The sequence below is a fragment of the Lonchura striata genome, chromosome 24 (assembly GCF_050655825.1).
Source record: "Lonchura striata isolate lonStrDom1 chromosome 24, ASM5065582v1, whole genome shotgun sequence".
Lineage (NCBI taxonomy): Eukaryota > Metazoa > Chordata > Aves > Passeriformes > Estrildidae > Lonchura > Lonchura striata.
Window position 1 is genome coordinate 8948572 of NC_140726.1, and position 14060 is coordinate 8962631.

General features: G+C 62.4%; 2 protein-coding genes across 3 annotated transcripts; both read left to right on the forward strand.

The window, feature by feature from the left end:
- The first annotated feature begins 44 nt into the window (after window positions 1–44).
- FXYD6 (FXYD domain containing ion transport regulator 6) lies at window positions 45–10247 on the forward strand. Of its 2 annotated transcripts, none has more exons than XM_077788036.2 (8): window positions 45–166; window positions 7079–7141; window positions 7318–7359; window positions 7471–7545; window positions 7660–7696; window positions 7912–7961; window positions 8057–8100; window positions 8551–10247. In XM_077788036.2, exons 2-7 carry the CDS (start codon window positions 7084–7086, stop codon window positions 8083–8085), a joined length of 291 nt encoding a protein of 96 aa, XP_077644162.1. In that variant the 5' UTR covers window positions 45–166; window positions 7079–7083; the 3' UTR covers window positions 8086–8100; window positions 8551–10247. The 2 variants fall into 2 exon arrangements, with proteins under 2 accessions (XP_077644162.1, XP_031362702.1); XM_031506842.3 differs by having other exon boundaries at window positions 7082–7141.
- A 919-nt stretch (window positions 10248–11166) lies between these two features.
- Window positions 11167–13466, forward strand: FXYD2 (FXYD domain containing ion transport regulator 2). Its single transcript, XM_021530020.4, has 6 exons — window positions 11167–11529; window positions 12152–12190; window positions 12292–12366; window positions 12940–12976; window positions 13093–13123; window positions 13276–13466. The coding sequence occupies exons 1-5, from the start codon at window positions 11439–11441 to the stop codon at window positions 13115–13117; spliced, it is 267 nt and encodes an 88-aa protein (XP_021385695.2). The 5' UTR covers window positions 11167–11438; the 3' UTR covers window positions 13118–13123; window positions 13276–13466.
- Window positions 13467–14060: the final 594 nt, after the last annotated feature.

Sequence of the window (14060 nt, forward strand, 5' to 3'; positions counted from 1 at the left end):
GCCCCCGCCGCTGCCCGCGCCCCCCGCCCCGCAGCGCCGCCCCCGCCCCGCCCGCCCGCTCCGCTTTGTGCGGCTCTGCCCGCTCCGCGCTCCGCTCCGCTCCCCCGGCGCCGCCCGGAGCCGCGGGGCCAGCCCGGCTCTGCCCGGCTCCGCCCGGCCGCCTCAGGTGGGTCCGGCCGGCCGGGGACCTCGGGGGGCCGCTGGGGAGGAAGGAGGAGGGGAGGGAACGGGGGGCTGGGGGGGCTCGGGGGGCTCGGGGTCCGCCCGGCAGCGCCCGCTCGGGGGTGCGTGCCCCGCTCCCGGGGTGCGGTCCCGAGCCCCAGCCCGCTCCCACCGGGAGCGGCCGCGACCCCGCCCCGCTGCCCCGGGGCATCGCCCCTCGCCCCGGCCCGCCCGCATCCCGGCCCCGGCGGCTGCCATGGCAACGCCGGGTACCGCGGGTTCCCGTATCCCACCGTTGCCTGGTTACCGGCCCCCCGTGCCGGGGAGGATGCCCCGGCGGAGCCCACCCGAGACCACCGTGGGGAGACCCGGAGCGCGGGCGGTGCCCCGCAGGCTGGCGGAGCTGCGGGGAACGGGGGGTCCCGGAGCACGGGGGATCCCGGAGCACGGGGGGATCCCGGAGCACGGGGGGTCCCGGAGCACGGGGGGATCCCGGAGCACGGGGGGTCCCGGAGCACGGGGGGATCCCGGAGCACGGGGGGTCCCGGAGCACGGGGGATCCCGCTCTCGCAGCCCTTGGCAGCGCTCTGGCTCCAGTTGTTCCGTGTTGTAGTAACACCGTGCGTAAATAGCCAAGCACTCATCCCGGCAAGGCGTACGGAGGAAGGGAAGAGCGTGTCTCTCAGGGTGTGTAATTAATGCTTCCAAAGAAACGGGTTTTGGAGTCCATGTGGTGGAACTTGGATCTTGCAGGGATATTTCTGTGGGAGGGAAAGTGACAGGTGGTTTGTGTGGATGTGAATAAGCAGCGAGAAGGAGCAGCCTCTCGGGGGAAGCCGTGTGTGGATTAGCATGGAGCACCCATTTTGGCAAGCCCGCAGCACTCCGAGATGCTGGTGGGTCCTGCTGGGATTTCCAGCCCCGCTGGGTGGTTTTGCTCCCGGTTTGGAACAAAGACAAACCCGGAGAATCCCTGCCCATGCACAACTGGACCATGGTTCCTGGGCAGAGTGAAGTGGAGAGCTGCCAGCATGACGTGCCATGGCTGCCGAGCCAGGCCACCTGTTAGAGCGTCTTTGGAACCTGCTGGAGGATATCCTGTGCCTGCAAGGTGTGAGCCTGCCTGCACCTTCCTCCCGTCAGCCTCATGGCTCACACTCACCTGGAAATTTTATCTGCTTTGTCTCAACCTACCCCCTCCCGTAAAACCTGGTGAGGAGCCACAGCTCTGCCAGGTGTGGAGGGCACTCCCTGGCACAGCAGAGCAGCAGCTCTGTGTCCAGCTGCTGCCCCGTGTTTGCCTTTCAGGCTGTTTGTGTGTTTGCAAGGGGTAAAGAGGCTGCTGAGCTCTGCAGCTGTTGTGTCCCTGAGCATGGAGAAGGCACTGGCAGCACGGAGGTGTCCTGTCCTGTCCCACCTGCCCATCACTCTGTGCCTGGGGCAGCGTTGTGGGGACAGCAGCCGTGCTGCTGGGCACTGCTGTCTGCCTTGTGCTCACGGTGGTCGTGGCTGATGGTGACAGCAGAGGAGAGAAGGGAGAAAATGTCCGCTCTGATGTGCTGCGGAGCGTGGCACTGCTGTGGTACCAGCACACTCAGGAGCCTCAAACTGCTCCTTGCACGCTGCTCTGCCAGCCTGTTCTGATGGTTTGGGGTGCTCTCACCACCGGGATCCTCCAGGGAACCTCTCCTTTGTCTCACCTGTAGGATTCTCGTGGCTGATGGCCCTGCAGAGCCGGGCTCATTCAGCCGGTGTGTGGCCAAACGAGGGTGCGGTGGATCCGGGCAGGTGCACAGTCAGGTTTACAGCCCTTGGTTATCTGTTAATCAAATAAGGAGGGATCGGGAGCATCAGACTCCTGTGGGAGGTGGTGGTGATGTTTTCTGCCTGCTAGAGCCCGGGATGGGTTCCCTGGCCAGGCAGCCCTAAGCTCAGCAGGTTTGAGCACTGGAGGTTTGTCCCAGTGAAGGATTGGCCTCGCTGCCTCACTGGGGTGTCATCGGGTGTCGGAACCCCGGGTTTGGCTGGGGTTCCTGTGTGGTGGTAGAGCTTCTCCTCCAACCCGCGTTCCCAAAGGAAAACTCCACAGTCTCTTCTTGTTCGGTCTCAAGATGTTTTATTGCTAGTTATCTAACAGATTAAGTTCTCGGGCTGCGGCCCTTTGGTCAGCGGCCCAGGCAGAGAGGCACACACTCCTGACACCCTGACTGTCCGGTGTCTTCTTCTCCTCTCTCCCCGCCCAGGGCTGCTGCTATCTTTTATAAGATATATTACGTATAACATGTTTACAATTATCCCCCAATACCTATTACCTACGTTACCAAGTGTTTTTCTATTCTAAACCAATCTGTGAGTGCCAACATCACCAAGAACATGGAGGCAAGGAAGAAGAAAGAAGGAGGATGGGTTCAGCCCACTTTCCTCCATCTTAGAACTTCTGACCCCCATGTACAAAGTAAAAACCCCCCTGTACATGCACTAAAACCCCCCTGTACACTATCAAAAAATATTTCCCCCTACTTTGTGACTACATTTACTATATTATCTAGCACTTTGTGACTGCTTGTTCTACCTTCAAAGTTGGTAATTCATTCCATGGTTCAAACTCGAAATCACAGCTAAATCCAGCTGCCTGCTGGGGTCCAGACTGCGTCTGACCACGGCCTGGAGCCTCTAAAAATGTCTGAGAGGCATTTTGAGTTCCCACAATCGGGGGGCTGGGGACTGTGGTGAGCCACACATGGCCAGGCAGTCTTGGCTGAGGCTCCTCAATGGCTCAGGGTCAGTTCCATGAGGCTGGAAGAAGCCCTGCAGGAGGCAAGTGGAGTTCTGGGTGCAGGTGAGGGAAGGAGCACTCAGAGGCACCCCAAACCAGCACAAGAGACAATTAGACTGCAGTAAAGCGTGTCTCCCATCCAGCCAGCCTCTGAATCAGCACCGGATTTGGGAAGGGCCGTCCACACCAGAATGGAGGGCTGGAAATCTCCTCTCCTCCCTCATTTAGAAGCACGAGGCACAACAGCAGCACATTAACAGCCAGATTGATGCTGACGTGAAATGGCAGAAGAGCACATCTATGCAGAGCTGGAAATGTCCATTCACACATGCACGCTCTTAGACGCCCCGGGCAACGGAGCGCTGCTGTCACGGTCTGGGGGGCTTTGCACAGAAACCAGAGATTTTAACTAGGTCTGATCTTCTGGAGATGCCCTGAGGACTCCTGACGGAAGGCGGAGGCTGCTGGAATTGCGCTGTGATGGCTGAGACTTGACAGGGCAGAGCTATGCAAAACAATGGAAAGGAAAAGGGGACTTGGAGATCCAACGGCACTACAAATTCACCTGCCTTGCTCTGGCAGGATTTGCTGTGCTGCAGAGAGCTGAGCCAGGCAGGAGAGACCGGGTCTGTCTGCCCGGATTTGCCTGCTCCTCTCCCGAGCCAGCAGGAATGATCGAGGAGGGATTATCCGGGAGGAAGAGGCTGAGGAGGAGCTGTGGCTGTGGCAGGAGTGGCGGCTGCACGCGTGGCAGGGCGGCGGCAGGGCTCTGAATCATCCGGCCGGCTCGCGTGGGCACGGGTGGCTCGCAGCTCCTGGTGCCAGGCTGTCACCCTGCGCTGCCACCCGGCCGGTGCCACTGCTGGCTGCGCTGGGCAGGGGAACTGAGCCTCACCACGGGGCAGCTCCAGCCCTGCTGCCTCTGGGTTAATCCCCCAGCCCACTCTCCTCCACGTCCACCCAGAGAACAGCGAGCTCCGTGTACTTCCTCGCTCTGCGTGGCTGCTTCCTTCCCCCTGAGCCTCACAAATTCCTGCTGCCTCCTCCTGCCACCGGCTCTTCTATGGGCCTGGGGATGGGGGGAAGGCGCCTGGTTTCCCTCAGAAAGCAGCAGGGTGAGCTGGGATGAGAGGGAAGGAGAGCTCTGGACGCTGCTGCTCGGCTCCTGTGCTGCTCCGCCTCTCTCCGTGTCGCACCGGATCTCGCAGTTTTAACAGGAAACCCCCGTGTTTTGGTTAAGTCAGGCACTGCCACTGCCTGTGGTGTTCGGGGTGGTGATTCTAAACTTTGTCTCACCAATGAGAAGAAACAAGGAAAGGTTTGGGCTGTGGGACGTGGCAGCTGCTGTTTTCCTCTCCTTTCCTGTGCCAAGGCGCAGCTGGGTTCAGCAGGAGCGGGGAGAGCGGCAAACCCCCGGCACTGCTCGCTCTTCTCACTTTATTTCAGCTTCAGGAAGAAGTGGGTGGGCCAGCTTGGAGCAACCCAAAAAACCTGTGGCTCTTTGCAAGGCATATGCTTCCTTGGAGAGCTGGGCTCGTTTGCACGGCGGAGCGCCGTGTTTGCCTTTGGAGCAGGGACACTGCCAATCCTGGCGGCTCGCTCGTGCGGAGATAAGTCTGAGCGCGCCCAAGTGTGTGAATTCTAGGAACTGAGATAGAAAAACAAAGAGCATATGTGTGCTGCGTGCTTGGCTCGGCCCAGCAGCGAACTCTGCCGCGCTGCGTGCGAGAAGCCAAATGCTGAGCAAAGGCTTGGAGGGCGTGTGCGTGGCTGGGCAGGGCTCGGGGCAGGGGATAATGCAAAATTCCCCGAGTGTGTTCTTCAGGGAATGATCCAGTGGCTGGAAAATAGCAGAACAACAACAAATCTGATGATTTGTTTGAGAAATACGGGAGCCAAATGATATTGATCACTGCACGAGGCCGTGAGCTGGGTCACAGCCCCTGTGCACACACTGAGCCCTCGCAGGGGCAAAGTGACTGATTTCGCAGTGGTGAAGAGACAAAGAACACGAGGGAAAGGACATGTGCAGCTCGAAGTGACTGAGTCACCAGCTGTGGGTTCTTTGTGTGTGTTTCTAAGCGCTGGTAATTACCCCAAAATCTGCATTTCAGCAAACGAGGGGGTTTGTCTGGGTGCACTCTCGCAGGCCCGCGCTGCACAATGGCCCAGCAGCTGCAGCAGGGCGGGATGAAACCCTCCAGTGCTCGGTAAACACATCTCCTCTCCTTCGGAATGGCAAGCCGTGGGAGGGAGGCAGGGAGGGAGGGATGGGAGCTCTCCTGGGATGCCGCTGGTTGTGATGGGCGAGGCGGGTCCTGCGGGTGTCGGTGGGGCCGGCGCTGCCTCCCCGGTGGGTGCGATGGAACTGGCTCCCAAGGGCAGCACTGGGAGAGGCGGCGGAGCCCAGCGCTGCTGGGGCCAGCTCTGCTGGGCATTGCCTGGCAGCGAGGAGCACAGACGGGGAAAGGGGGTCTGGGGGACCTCGGTGTCCCGGGGCAGCTGGGCTGGGGGTTGCAGCGGAACCAGGTCGGGCTCTGCACTCTCAGCGAGCTGAATTCCTGCCGTGTCGAGGGCCCCTTCCTTATCGGCACGGATCCAGCGCGGCAGCTGCAGCAGCTCTGTGGCACTCGGGGCCCCCGATAACCTCCCCGGAGCGCCGAGCCAGCGGCGAGCCCTCCCCGTGCTCCCGACCATGTATGGCCACCCAGCCCGGCGCCGGGGCACGGGGTGAGCGCCTGGCACCGCTGAGAGCGGCGGCAGCGCCCGGGGCAGCTCGGGGACACGGAGGGGCGGCCAGCCTGCCAGCACCCCGGAGCAGCCGAGCCCTCCCCGCCTGGCACGAGGTGTCCCCGAGCGGGTCCGCAGTGCCCCGTGCCAGCTCCCCGCTGTCCCCCGGAGCTGGAGAAGGGATGCTGGCAGCAGGGATGCTGGCAGCAGGCGGTGGCGAGCGATGCCCTCCCTCCCTTGGCACAGCGGCGCTGCCGGGTCTGTCCCAGCAGCGAAGGTGCCCATCCCAAATGCAGCTGGGGACACGGCCTGGGCTGGCAGGAGCGCCAGGGCCCGGCCGCAGCATCCTCACAGCCGGGGAGGGGGGTCCGAGCTCCGGCCGGGTGTCCCCAGGGATGGGGACAGGGACAGGCTCCGCCGGGAGGGACACCGAGGTTATTTATGTTCTCTCCTTGCTGCCGCAGGGAGCCCGGAGGGCAAGCGTGTCTTTGAGCTCAGTCCCACCAGGGCCACTGGCCTCATTGCGGGGCTGTAATTGCTGTGCTAATTGGGACAAATCATCACCAGGGGCCGGGTCGGGGGCTGACGGCCGGGTGCCGGGCCGTGCCGTGCTGAGAGGAGCTCTGGGATGCTCAAAACCAATGAAGTTTTAAGAGCAGATGTGGAAAGAGCGAGCTAAAATTGTTCCTCTTGCCTCTTCTGCCGTGGTGTCTCTTAAATCTTCCTGACAAAGTTTTTAATTGAAACGTACCACATTAAAAAAATAATCCCAAGTGTGAATGGAGTCTGTCCCAGTTTAGGAGGCTGGAAATATTCAGCAAACTGGTTAAGTTATGTCAGCTTCTCCCAAAGACAGCGGGATTTAGGCTTGAGTGTTTTAGTAAACTAGGGTAACTGTAAATCCAGCCTTTTTGGGTTTTTTTCTGTGTCTCTGTGGAGGTTTAGGTTGAATATTAGGAAAAGGTTCTTCCCTCAGAGGGTGCTGGGCACTGCCCAGGCTCCCCAGGGAATAGACACAGCCTCAGAAGCTGCCAAAGCTCCAGCAGAATCCAGACAGTGCTGCCAGAGGTGCACAGGATGGGATTTTGGGGTGTTGGCCCCATGCCTGCAGAGCAAATTTGAGACTGCACTGCAATTTATGCCAAGTGAGAGATGGTCGAAAATACGTCACAGAACCCCACAAAAAAAGTCTGTCTGGCTGCTGAAACCCTTCCCTTCCTGCCTCTGAACTGCTGGGCTGGGTGCAGCCATGGCACCTGGCACCTTGGGTGCTTCCTAGGGCCAGCCTGGCTCCTGCCATGGCATGGGCTGGCCCTGCCTGCCCACACAGGTTGTCTGCAGCTCCCTGGCCTTGTCCCAGTGCCCCGCTGGGTATCTGGGTGCTGACACCCTCTTCTCCCTCTCTCGCAGCAGCCATGGAGGCAGCGCTCATCTTCCTGTGCTCCCTGCTGGTCCCCGCAGCCGTGGCCGACGGTAGGTGCCCGTGCTGCCCCCACACACCCGGGAGCAGCCCCAAAAGGAACCAGGGGGGCTGCAGGGGGGCGTGGGGCAGCGGCCATGAGAGCCCAGAGCCCCAGAGTTTGTGGGGAGCTGCAGGGCTCTGCCAGGGGCTCGCTCACCTCACACCCCCCTTGTCTGCTCCCTTCCAGTGGCCGCCCCGGAGAAGGAGGAGGAGGATCCCTTTAACTATGGTGAGTGGGCATGGCTGAGCGTGAGGGGCGGCTGTGGGGGTGCTGTGGGCAGCAAAGAGCCCTCCCCTCCCGGAGCCCAGCAGGAATGAGCCCTGTGTGTCCCCCTCCCAGATTACCAGAGCCTGAGGATCGGGGGGCTGGTGTTCGCCGTGGTCCTGTTCACCGTGGGCATTCTCCTCATCCTCAGTAAGTTGGGGAGGTGGTGGGTGCTGGGCTGGCAGGCTGGGGCAGCTGTTCCCGTGGTGGGAACTCATCCCATTCCCCTTGGGCCACGCTCACGGAGCTTCTCTCCCCTTGCAGGCAGGAGGTGCAGGTGCAGTTTCAAGCAGAAGCCCAGGTGAGTGGGGGCAGCCTGGTGGGGAACACCTCCCTTGGAAAGGGAAAGGTGGCTCCTTCTCACAGCTGGCAGAGGGGCTGCACTCTCTGGGTGTCCCTCTGGGGTGCCCAAATCTGGGGGAGCAGCTGTGCCTGCTCCCCATGCACCTTCCCGGCCACCCCAGCCCCGGGTGGGGCACAGATCCCGGCTGCCCTCACCTGCTGCTCTCCTTGCAGGGCTCCAGGGGACGAGGAGGCTCAGGCAGAGAACCTGATCACCTCGAACGGTAAGGTCACAGTGCTGGGGTCACTGTGCCACTGTGTCCCGTGTCACAGCCCCGCTGGGCAGGCTCCACAAACCCCTCTGCTCTTCCCTTTGCAGCAACGGCGGCGCAGAAGGCAGAGAACTGAGCAGGAGCCAACGCCGTGAGTCCAGGCTGGGCTGGGTGGGGGTGTCAGGATGGGAGGGACAGCTGGGGCTGCCTGTGGGGCTGTGGGGCTGCCTGTGGGGTGCTGAGCAGCTCTGCATCCCTGGGATGGGCTGGGGGTGAGCACCAGTGGGGTCCACAGCAAGGAAATTCAGTGCTGGCGAGGTCCTGAGTGTCCACAGGCAGGAAGAGGAAGCATCTGTCCGGATTTTCCCTTGTGTTACACTTCCTTTTCTGGTGCTCCCCCACCCCTGAGTGGTTTTGGATTTTGGGTGTTCGGAAAGCTGGGTGTGAACTGCTTGGGGCGTCTCACTCTGAGCTGCCCAACCTCCTGGGCTGTGCCTGCATTGGAGAGGGGGAGGGCTGGAGCCCGTGCTGGCACTTTGTGCTGCTGGGGTGCCAGCCCTGCGTGGGGAAAGCCTGACCCACCACTCTGCTCCCCACGCAGAGCCAGAGACCCGAGGAGGGGCACCGGGAGCGCAGATGCCCGCAGCCTGCGAGGAAAGCCAACCCCAGCAGCTGGTCCCTCTCAGGAGACGCCGTGTCCGTGTCCCCCTCTGTGCTCCAGCACCGGTTCCCTGTCTCCTAACCCGACTAAACTCTGCTGTCCTCTCTGCCTCCCGTGGTGTGTAACGTCGCTGTGAGATGATCATTACCTCTAGGGCTAGTTGTTGCTGATGTTGTAATCGTGACTTTCTCCTCATCCTTCTTGTACCGTGCGTGTGATTTGGGCTCTGTAGGACTGGCAGGCTGCTGCCCTTTGGGGTGCCCTCGCACCTGGGAGTGTGAGCTGTGGGTCAGGGACCCCCATTCCCTGCCCAGTGCCAGCAGCACGGCCCCCCTGGCTTTGGGCAGGGCCTGGGGACCCGCAGTGCCCTGGGCACCTGCCCAGCCTTTTCAGGGCCACCCGTCCCCACTTCAGCAATAACCCCCGGCATGCCCCAGCCTAAAAACAGCCATGGTGGGGGGCGAGTCAGGCAGGGACATCCCACAGCTCAGCCTCCTCGCTGGGGTCACTGGGGTGCTGGACTCAAGGCTGAGGGGAGCTCTCCTGCCTCTCCTGCTTGGCACTCCCCGTTTCAGTCCCTGGTTAAACCTGTGGGATGTTGCTTTAAGCGTGAGGCAGGGCCGTGGTGGCAGGGAAGCCCGTGAGGTCCCCAGCACGGTGGGTGAGGGCAGCAGCACGACAGTGACCTCGCCAACAGCACCAACCAGCTCCTGCCATGAGCCAGAGCTGGGTGGGCGGCACGGTCTAAGGGCTGAAGAGAAACAGAGATCCTGTGTGTGCTTGTCTCTGGCACGGAAGGGGCAGCAGCGTCTCCTCCTGCTGCTCCCTGCCTTGTCACTCCCTGTGCCACCCGTGTCAGTGCCGTGTTGTCCCGTGGTGGTTCCGTGTCACCCCCGGTGCCAGCTGTCCCCTCTCCCCGTGGAGCAGCAGAGGGTGGCACTGAGTGACTCTCAGGGCTTTTGCACACCTGAGCTTGCACTGTGACCACGTGCTGAGCCCAGAGGTCATTGTCACCCTGTGTCCCCTCATGGTTCAGAAGCAAACCTGTGGTTTTTGGCTCTTCCCCAAATCCACAGGCAGGTAAAACCTCGCTGGGGCTGGGGACTGCCAGCTTGGGTGGGGACAGCAGTGGGGTTCACTGGAACACCTCAGGGTGCCATCCCCACACGGGAAGGGGGTCTTGTCCCCCAGGATGGTTTTGAGAGGAGTTTCTGCCATGTCCATCCCACCGTGGTGGCCCTGCCTCCAGCGCGGTCTGTGTCCCTGCATGCTTGGCATCGCTTGGTGGCTCCGGGAAGCTCTGTCCCATCTGTGCCAGGCAGAGGGACCGTGTCTCTCGTGTTTTGTCCCTTCCCCCTGTCCTGGCTGCTGCAGAGAGCTCCCGGGCAGAGCAGAGCCCCGGTCTGGCCCCCGAGTGTCACGGTGTGTGTCCCGGTGCTGTCCCTGGTGTGCCGTCGGTGTTACCACGAAACAAAGAGCTCCCTGTGGTGTGTAAAATGGCCAAACCCTGACTGTTGTAAAATAAACTGAGCTATTGTGTCTCCTTTTAAATAGGCGAGTGTGCTGCTGTGCTGGAGGGCTGGTGTGCTCTGTGCTGTGACCTAAGGGGAAGGGAATAAAATATCGTTTCTATCGGTGCCTGCCTGCCTTGTCTCGAGGGCCGTGGCGTTCCCAGGGCAGCCTGGCAGCTTCCCACGCGTCCCATTGTGGCCGGGCTGGGCCGGGGGAGCAGGGGCAGCGCCCCGAGCAGCAGAGCCGGCCTTTGTGCCGGCCGAGCCCCTCCTGCTCCCCTCTGCCGCTCAGCAAAGCCAGAGCCCGTGGGAAGGAGCGCGGGGGACGCGTCTGTCCCTCGGCTTTTTGGGAGCCGCTGTGCCAGGCTGCTGGCGCTGCCAGGGCACCGTGGCAGCGGGGACAGCAGAGCCGCTGCGGCGCCCCACGCAGCACCCTCCCGGGGCTTGGCAGCCCCCCGTGGCACCGGGGCCGGGCTGCCGCGGGCTCGGGGTGCCCACGCTCGCCAGCCCTGCCAAGGGCAGCGTCCCTCGGGGCCGGATCCCCCCACGGCGACTCCGGCTCGCTGATGGCACAACTACAGCGAACTGGATCGCACAGCCCTGCTGGCAGCCGGCCACGCCGGGCCCGGGGCTGGCATCACCCAGTGCCCGCTGCCCGCGGGGATGCCCGCGGACATCGCGGTGCTGCCCGGCCCCGGGGCGGCTCGGAGGTGCTGACCAGCCAAGGGACGCCCTCGCTGCCAGGCTGGGAGGACGGGTGTGGGAACCCAGGGCAAGGGGAAGATCCCCCTGTGTGCCCTGGGGTGCTCTGACTCCCAGGAAAACACTGACTTTAACTCTCATTTGTATGAGAGTTAGATCATTAAAAAAAAAAAATAAATTAAATCTACAATCTATCTCACACTTTCATGGTTCCTAGTTTACCTCGAGTCTTTGGAAGTTTTCTCTATGAATGAGAGTTAAACCAGTGTTTTCCTGGGAGTCAGAGCACCCCAGGGCACACAGGGGGATATTCCCCTTGCCCTGCGTTCCCACGGACGGGCCGTGCTGCCGCTCCTCTCCAGCCAAAGGCAGTCGCAGCTGCATTCGAGCCCATCCCTCGCTCGTCACCGCCGCAGGAGGTGAAGCCCAGCAGGGCTGACAATGGGAAGGCGAGGGAGGGCTGGGACAAGGACACGCAGCTCGGGGTGCCCAGCCCTCCCCACCGGCTGGCACGGTGGGTGCTGCCCCTGCCCTGCCCTCCCCTCCCTCTCTCCCAAGGCCCTGTGCCTCCCCTCGTGACTGCGATAAACATTACACCGAGGCCATTAATGTTTAATGAGGTTTGTCTCCCAATTAATGCGCCTTCCCGTGGGTGCCCACTCGCAGAGCGAGGCGCCTGCCGGACACGCCGAGGCCATGGGTGACGGTAAGGACAAGCCACCTCCATGGGGACAGCTCCGTGCGAGGGCCAGCGCCGGGCCCTCCCGCCGTGGGGGAAGCTCTCCAGGAGGATTTGGGGTGGGCAGATGTGGGGCTGGATCCTCGGAGCTCCACAGCCCCGTGGCACACGATGCTGGGCTTCTCCTGGGAGTGATTTCTCCTCCCAAGCCGCTCCTGGCAGAGGGTCGTGCTGGTGTGGGCACCGCCAGGGAGGCGGCTGGAGCGGTGGCACGGTGACGAGCTCGCTGACATGGAGGGGGTTGTTGGGGTGCATCTGGTGCGAGGTGTGAGCCCCAGGGGTTGTTCAGTCCTGGGCACTGAGGGGACAGAGCCATTGCTGGAGCCCTGCAGGCAGTGCCACCTCCCGAGGGAGTGGAGCTGGGTCCCTGCCTGCAGCTGCACCTGGAACTCCAAGGCTCCCGAGCATCCTGCAAGTGCATCCCGTGGATTTGCCAAGGCCATTAAAGCTCCCGGGGTGAGACCCAGGATTTTCCTGGCTCAGCTGCGTGCCAGGGAAGTCACAGCACTCTCACTTGCAGTCCTCCACCCTGCTCTGTCCCACCTCCCCACGGTGAGGACGTGGCTCTCACGGGAGTTTCTCTTTGCAGAGCAAGTGCCCGAGCAGGGCCAGGACAGGTTCAGCTATGGTGAGTGTGTGCCCTGGGCAGGCCGGGGGCTGCGGGCAGGGGGACGGACAGCCCCACGCTCTGGGGCCGGCCTGACACCCCCTGGCTCTCCTCCTCCCCAGACTATGACACCATCCGCAACGGGGGGCTGATCTTCGCCGTCGTGGCGTTTGTGATCGGGCTCCTCATCATCCTCAGTAAGTGCCTGGGTGGGCCGGACGCCGCTCGGCTCTGCTCCGTGTTCCACTCAGCCCCTCCTCTGGTCGGGAGGGGCTGGGGGTCACCAACCCTGCCCCACAGCACCAGGGTGGGCACAGCCTGCCCTGGGACAGCCCGGGAACTTTCCATCCAGGCAGGCTCCCAGCACAGGGCGAGCTGGGAGGGAGACCACATAAATATTTCGTTTCCCTGCCAGCGCCAGGGCTTCAGAGGGTAGGTCAGTCATTAAAAATAGCAGAGAAAACTCTGACATTTCCAGAGTGAGGAGCCAGAGTTCCCAGAGCCCTGAAACCTCGGCAGCTCCCAGAGTGACCCGATGATAAGTGTGCAGGGCACCCTGTGGGGCCTGGGTGTTCTGGCACTGCTCTGTTCCAGTGCCACTTCGTGCAGGGTGGCTGCAAGGGTGTGCCCACTTTTTAGGGAGAAAACCATGGAAACCAGCAGCACTTGCAACCGTGGGGCAGCTTGAGCAGGAGGCTGTGGGCAGTGCCAGGGTGTGGGTGTGATGGGGTGGGGGGAGGCTCAGCCTCAGCCGCTCCTCTCGCCCCCAGGCCAGCGGTTCCACTGCGGAGGGAGGAAGAAGAGGAGGTGGGTGTTGCACGGGTTTCGGCAGCCTCGTCTCCGCTGCCTGTTCCAGTCCTGCCAGCTGACAGCGCCAGGGCTCAGCCAGTGTAACACTTCTCCCTTTGCTTTTTGCTCCACAGGCAAGGGAACCAGGACGAGCTGTAGGTGCAGGTAGGAGGCTGCAGCCGGCAGCCAGGCTCCCTGTGCTGGGCAGCGATGCTTTGGGGTACTCGTGCTTAGGGAAGTACTCCTGGGGGGTCTGTCCCGGGAGGAGAGGGGCTGGCACACGCTGGCCATGCCACCCTCCCTCTCTCCTCCTCCAGAGCTGCAGTGCCACCACGGAAGCAGAGCTCCAGCCCAAGCCCAGGAGTGCTGGCCAGTGGCCACCCCTCACCCCGCTCCAGTGGATCCATTACCCCGCAAGGCCAGAACGCAAATTACCCTCGTGCTTCCCCCTCTCTTAGACCCAGCGAGAGTTTCTTGGCTAATAAAATTCAAGCTCCGAGAGGTTAAACTGTGTGCCCGAGGCGTTTGAGTCGCCCACTCTCCTGGCCCGGCGCCAGTCACTTTCCTGCCCCGCAGACCCAGCAAAGGTTCCCGCATCCCGAGGCACGGAGCCGGAGCCGCCTCCGCCCTGGGCTCGCTCCGGATGTTTCTTCTCCCACCTGCGGCTCCTGGATCCTGCGGCGCCTGCCCTTCCCTTGGGATGCGCAGGCAGCGGCCGGCAGCACTGCGGGGCTCTTTGTGCGCTCCTGGCTGGCCGGGATGGGGTTAATTCTCTCCCTCGCGGTGCTGGGCTGTGTGTCGGGAGATGGGAAAGTGCTGGGAGCGCTCCAGTCCCGGCTCCTGCTGCTCCCACGGCAGCAGCGCTGACCTGGGCTGGGCAGGACCCTGGCAGGGGACACGGCCAGGACAGCCCCAAAGTGACCAAAGGGATGTTCCAGAGCAGGGGACACAGCCAGGACAGCCCCAAAGTGACCAAAGGGATGTTCCAGAGCAGGGGACACGGCCAGGACAGCCCCAAAGTGACCAAAGGGATGTTCCAGACCGGGGGACACGGCCAGGACAGCCCCAAAGTGATCAAAGGGATGTTCCAGACCGGGGGACA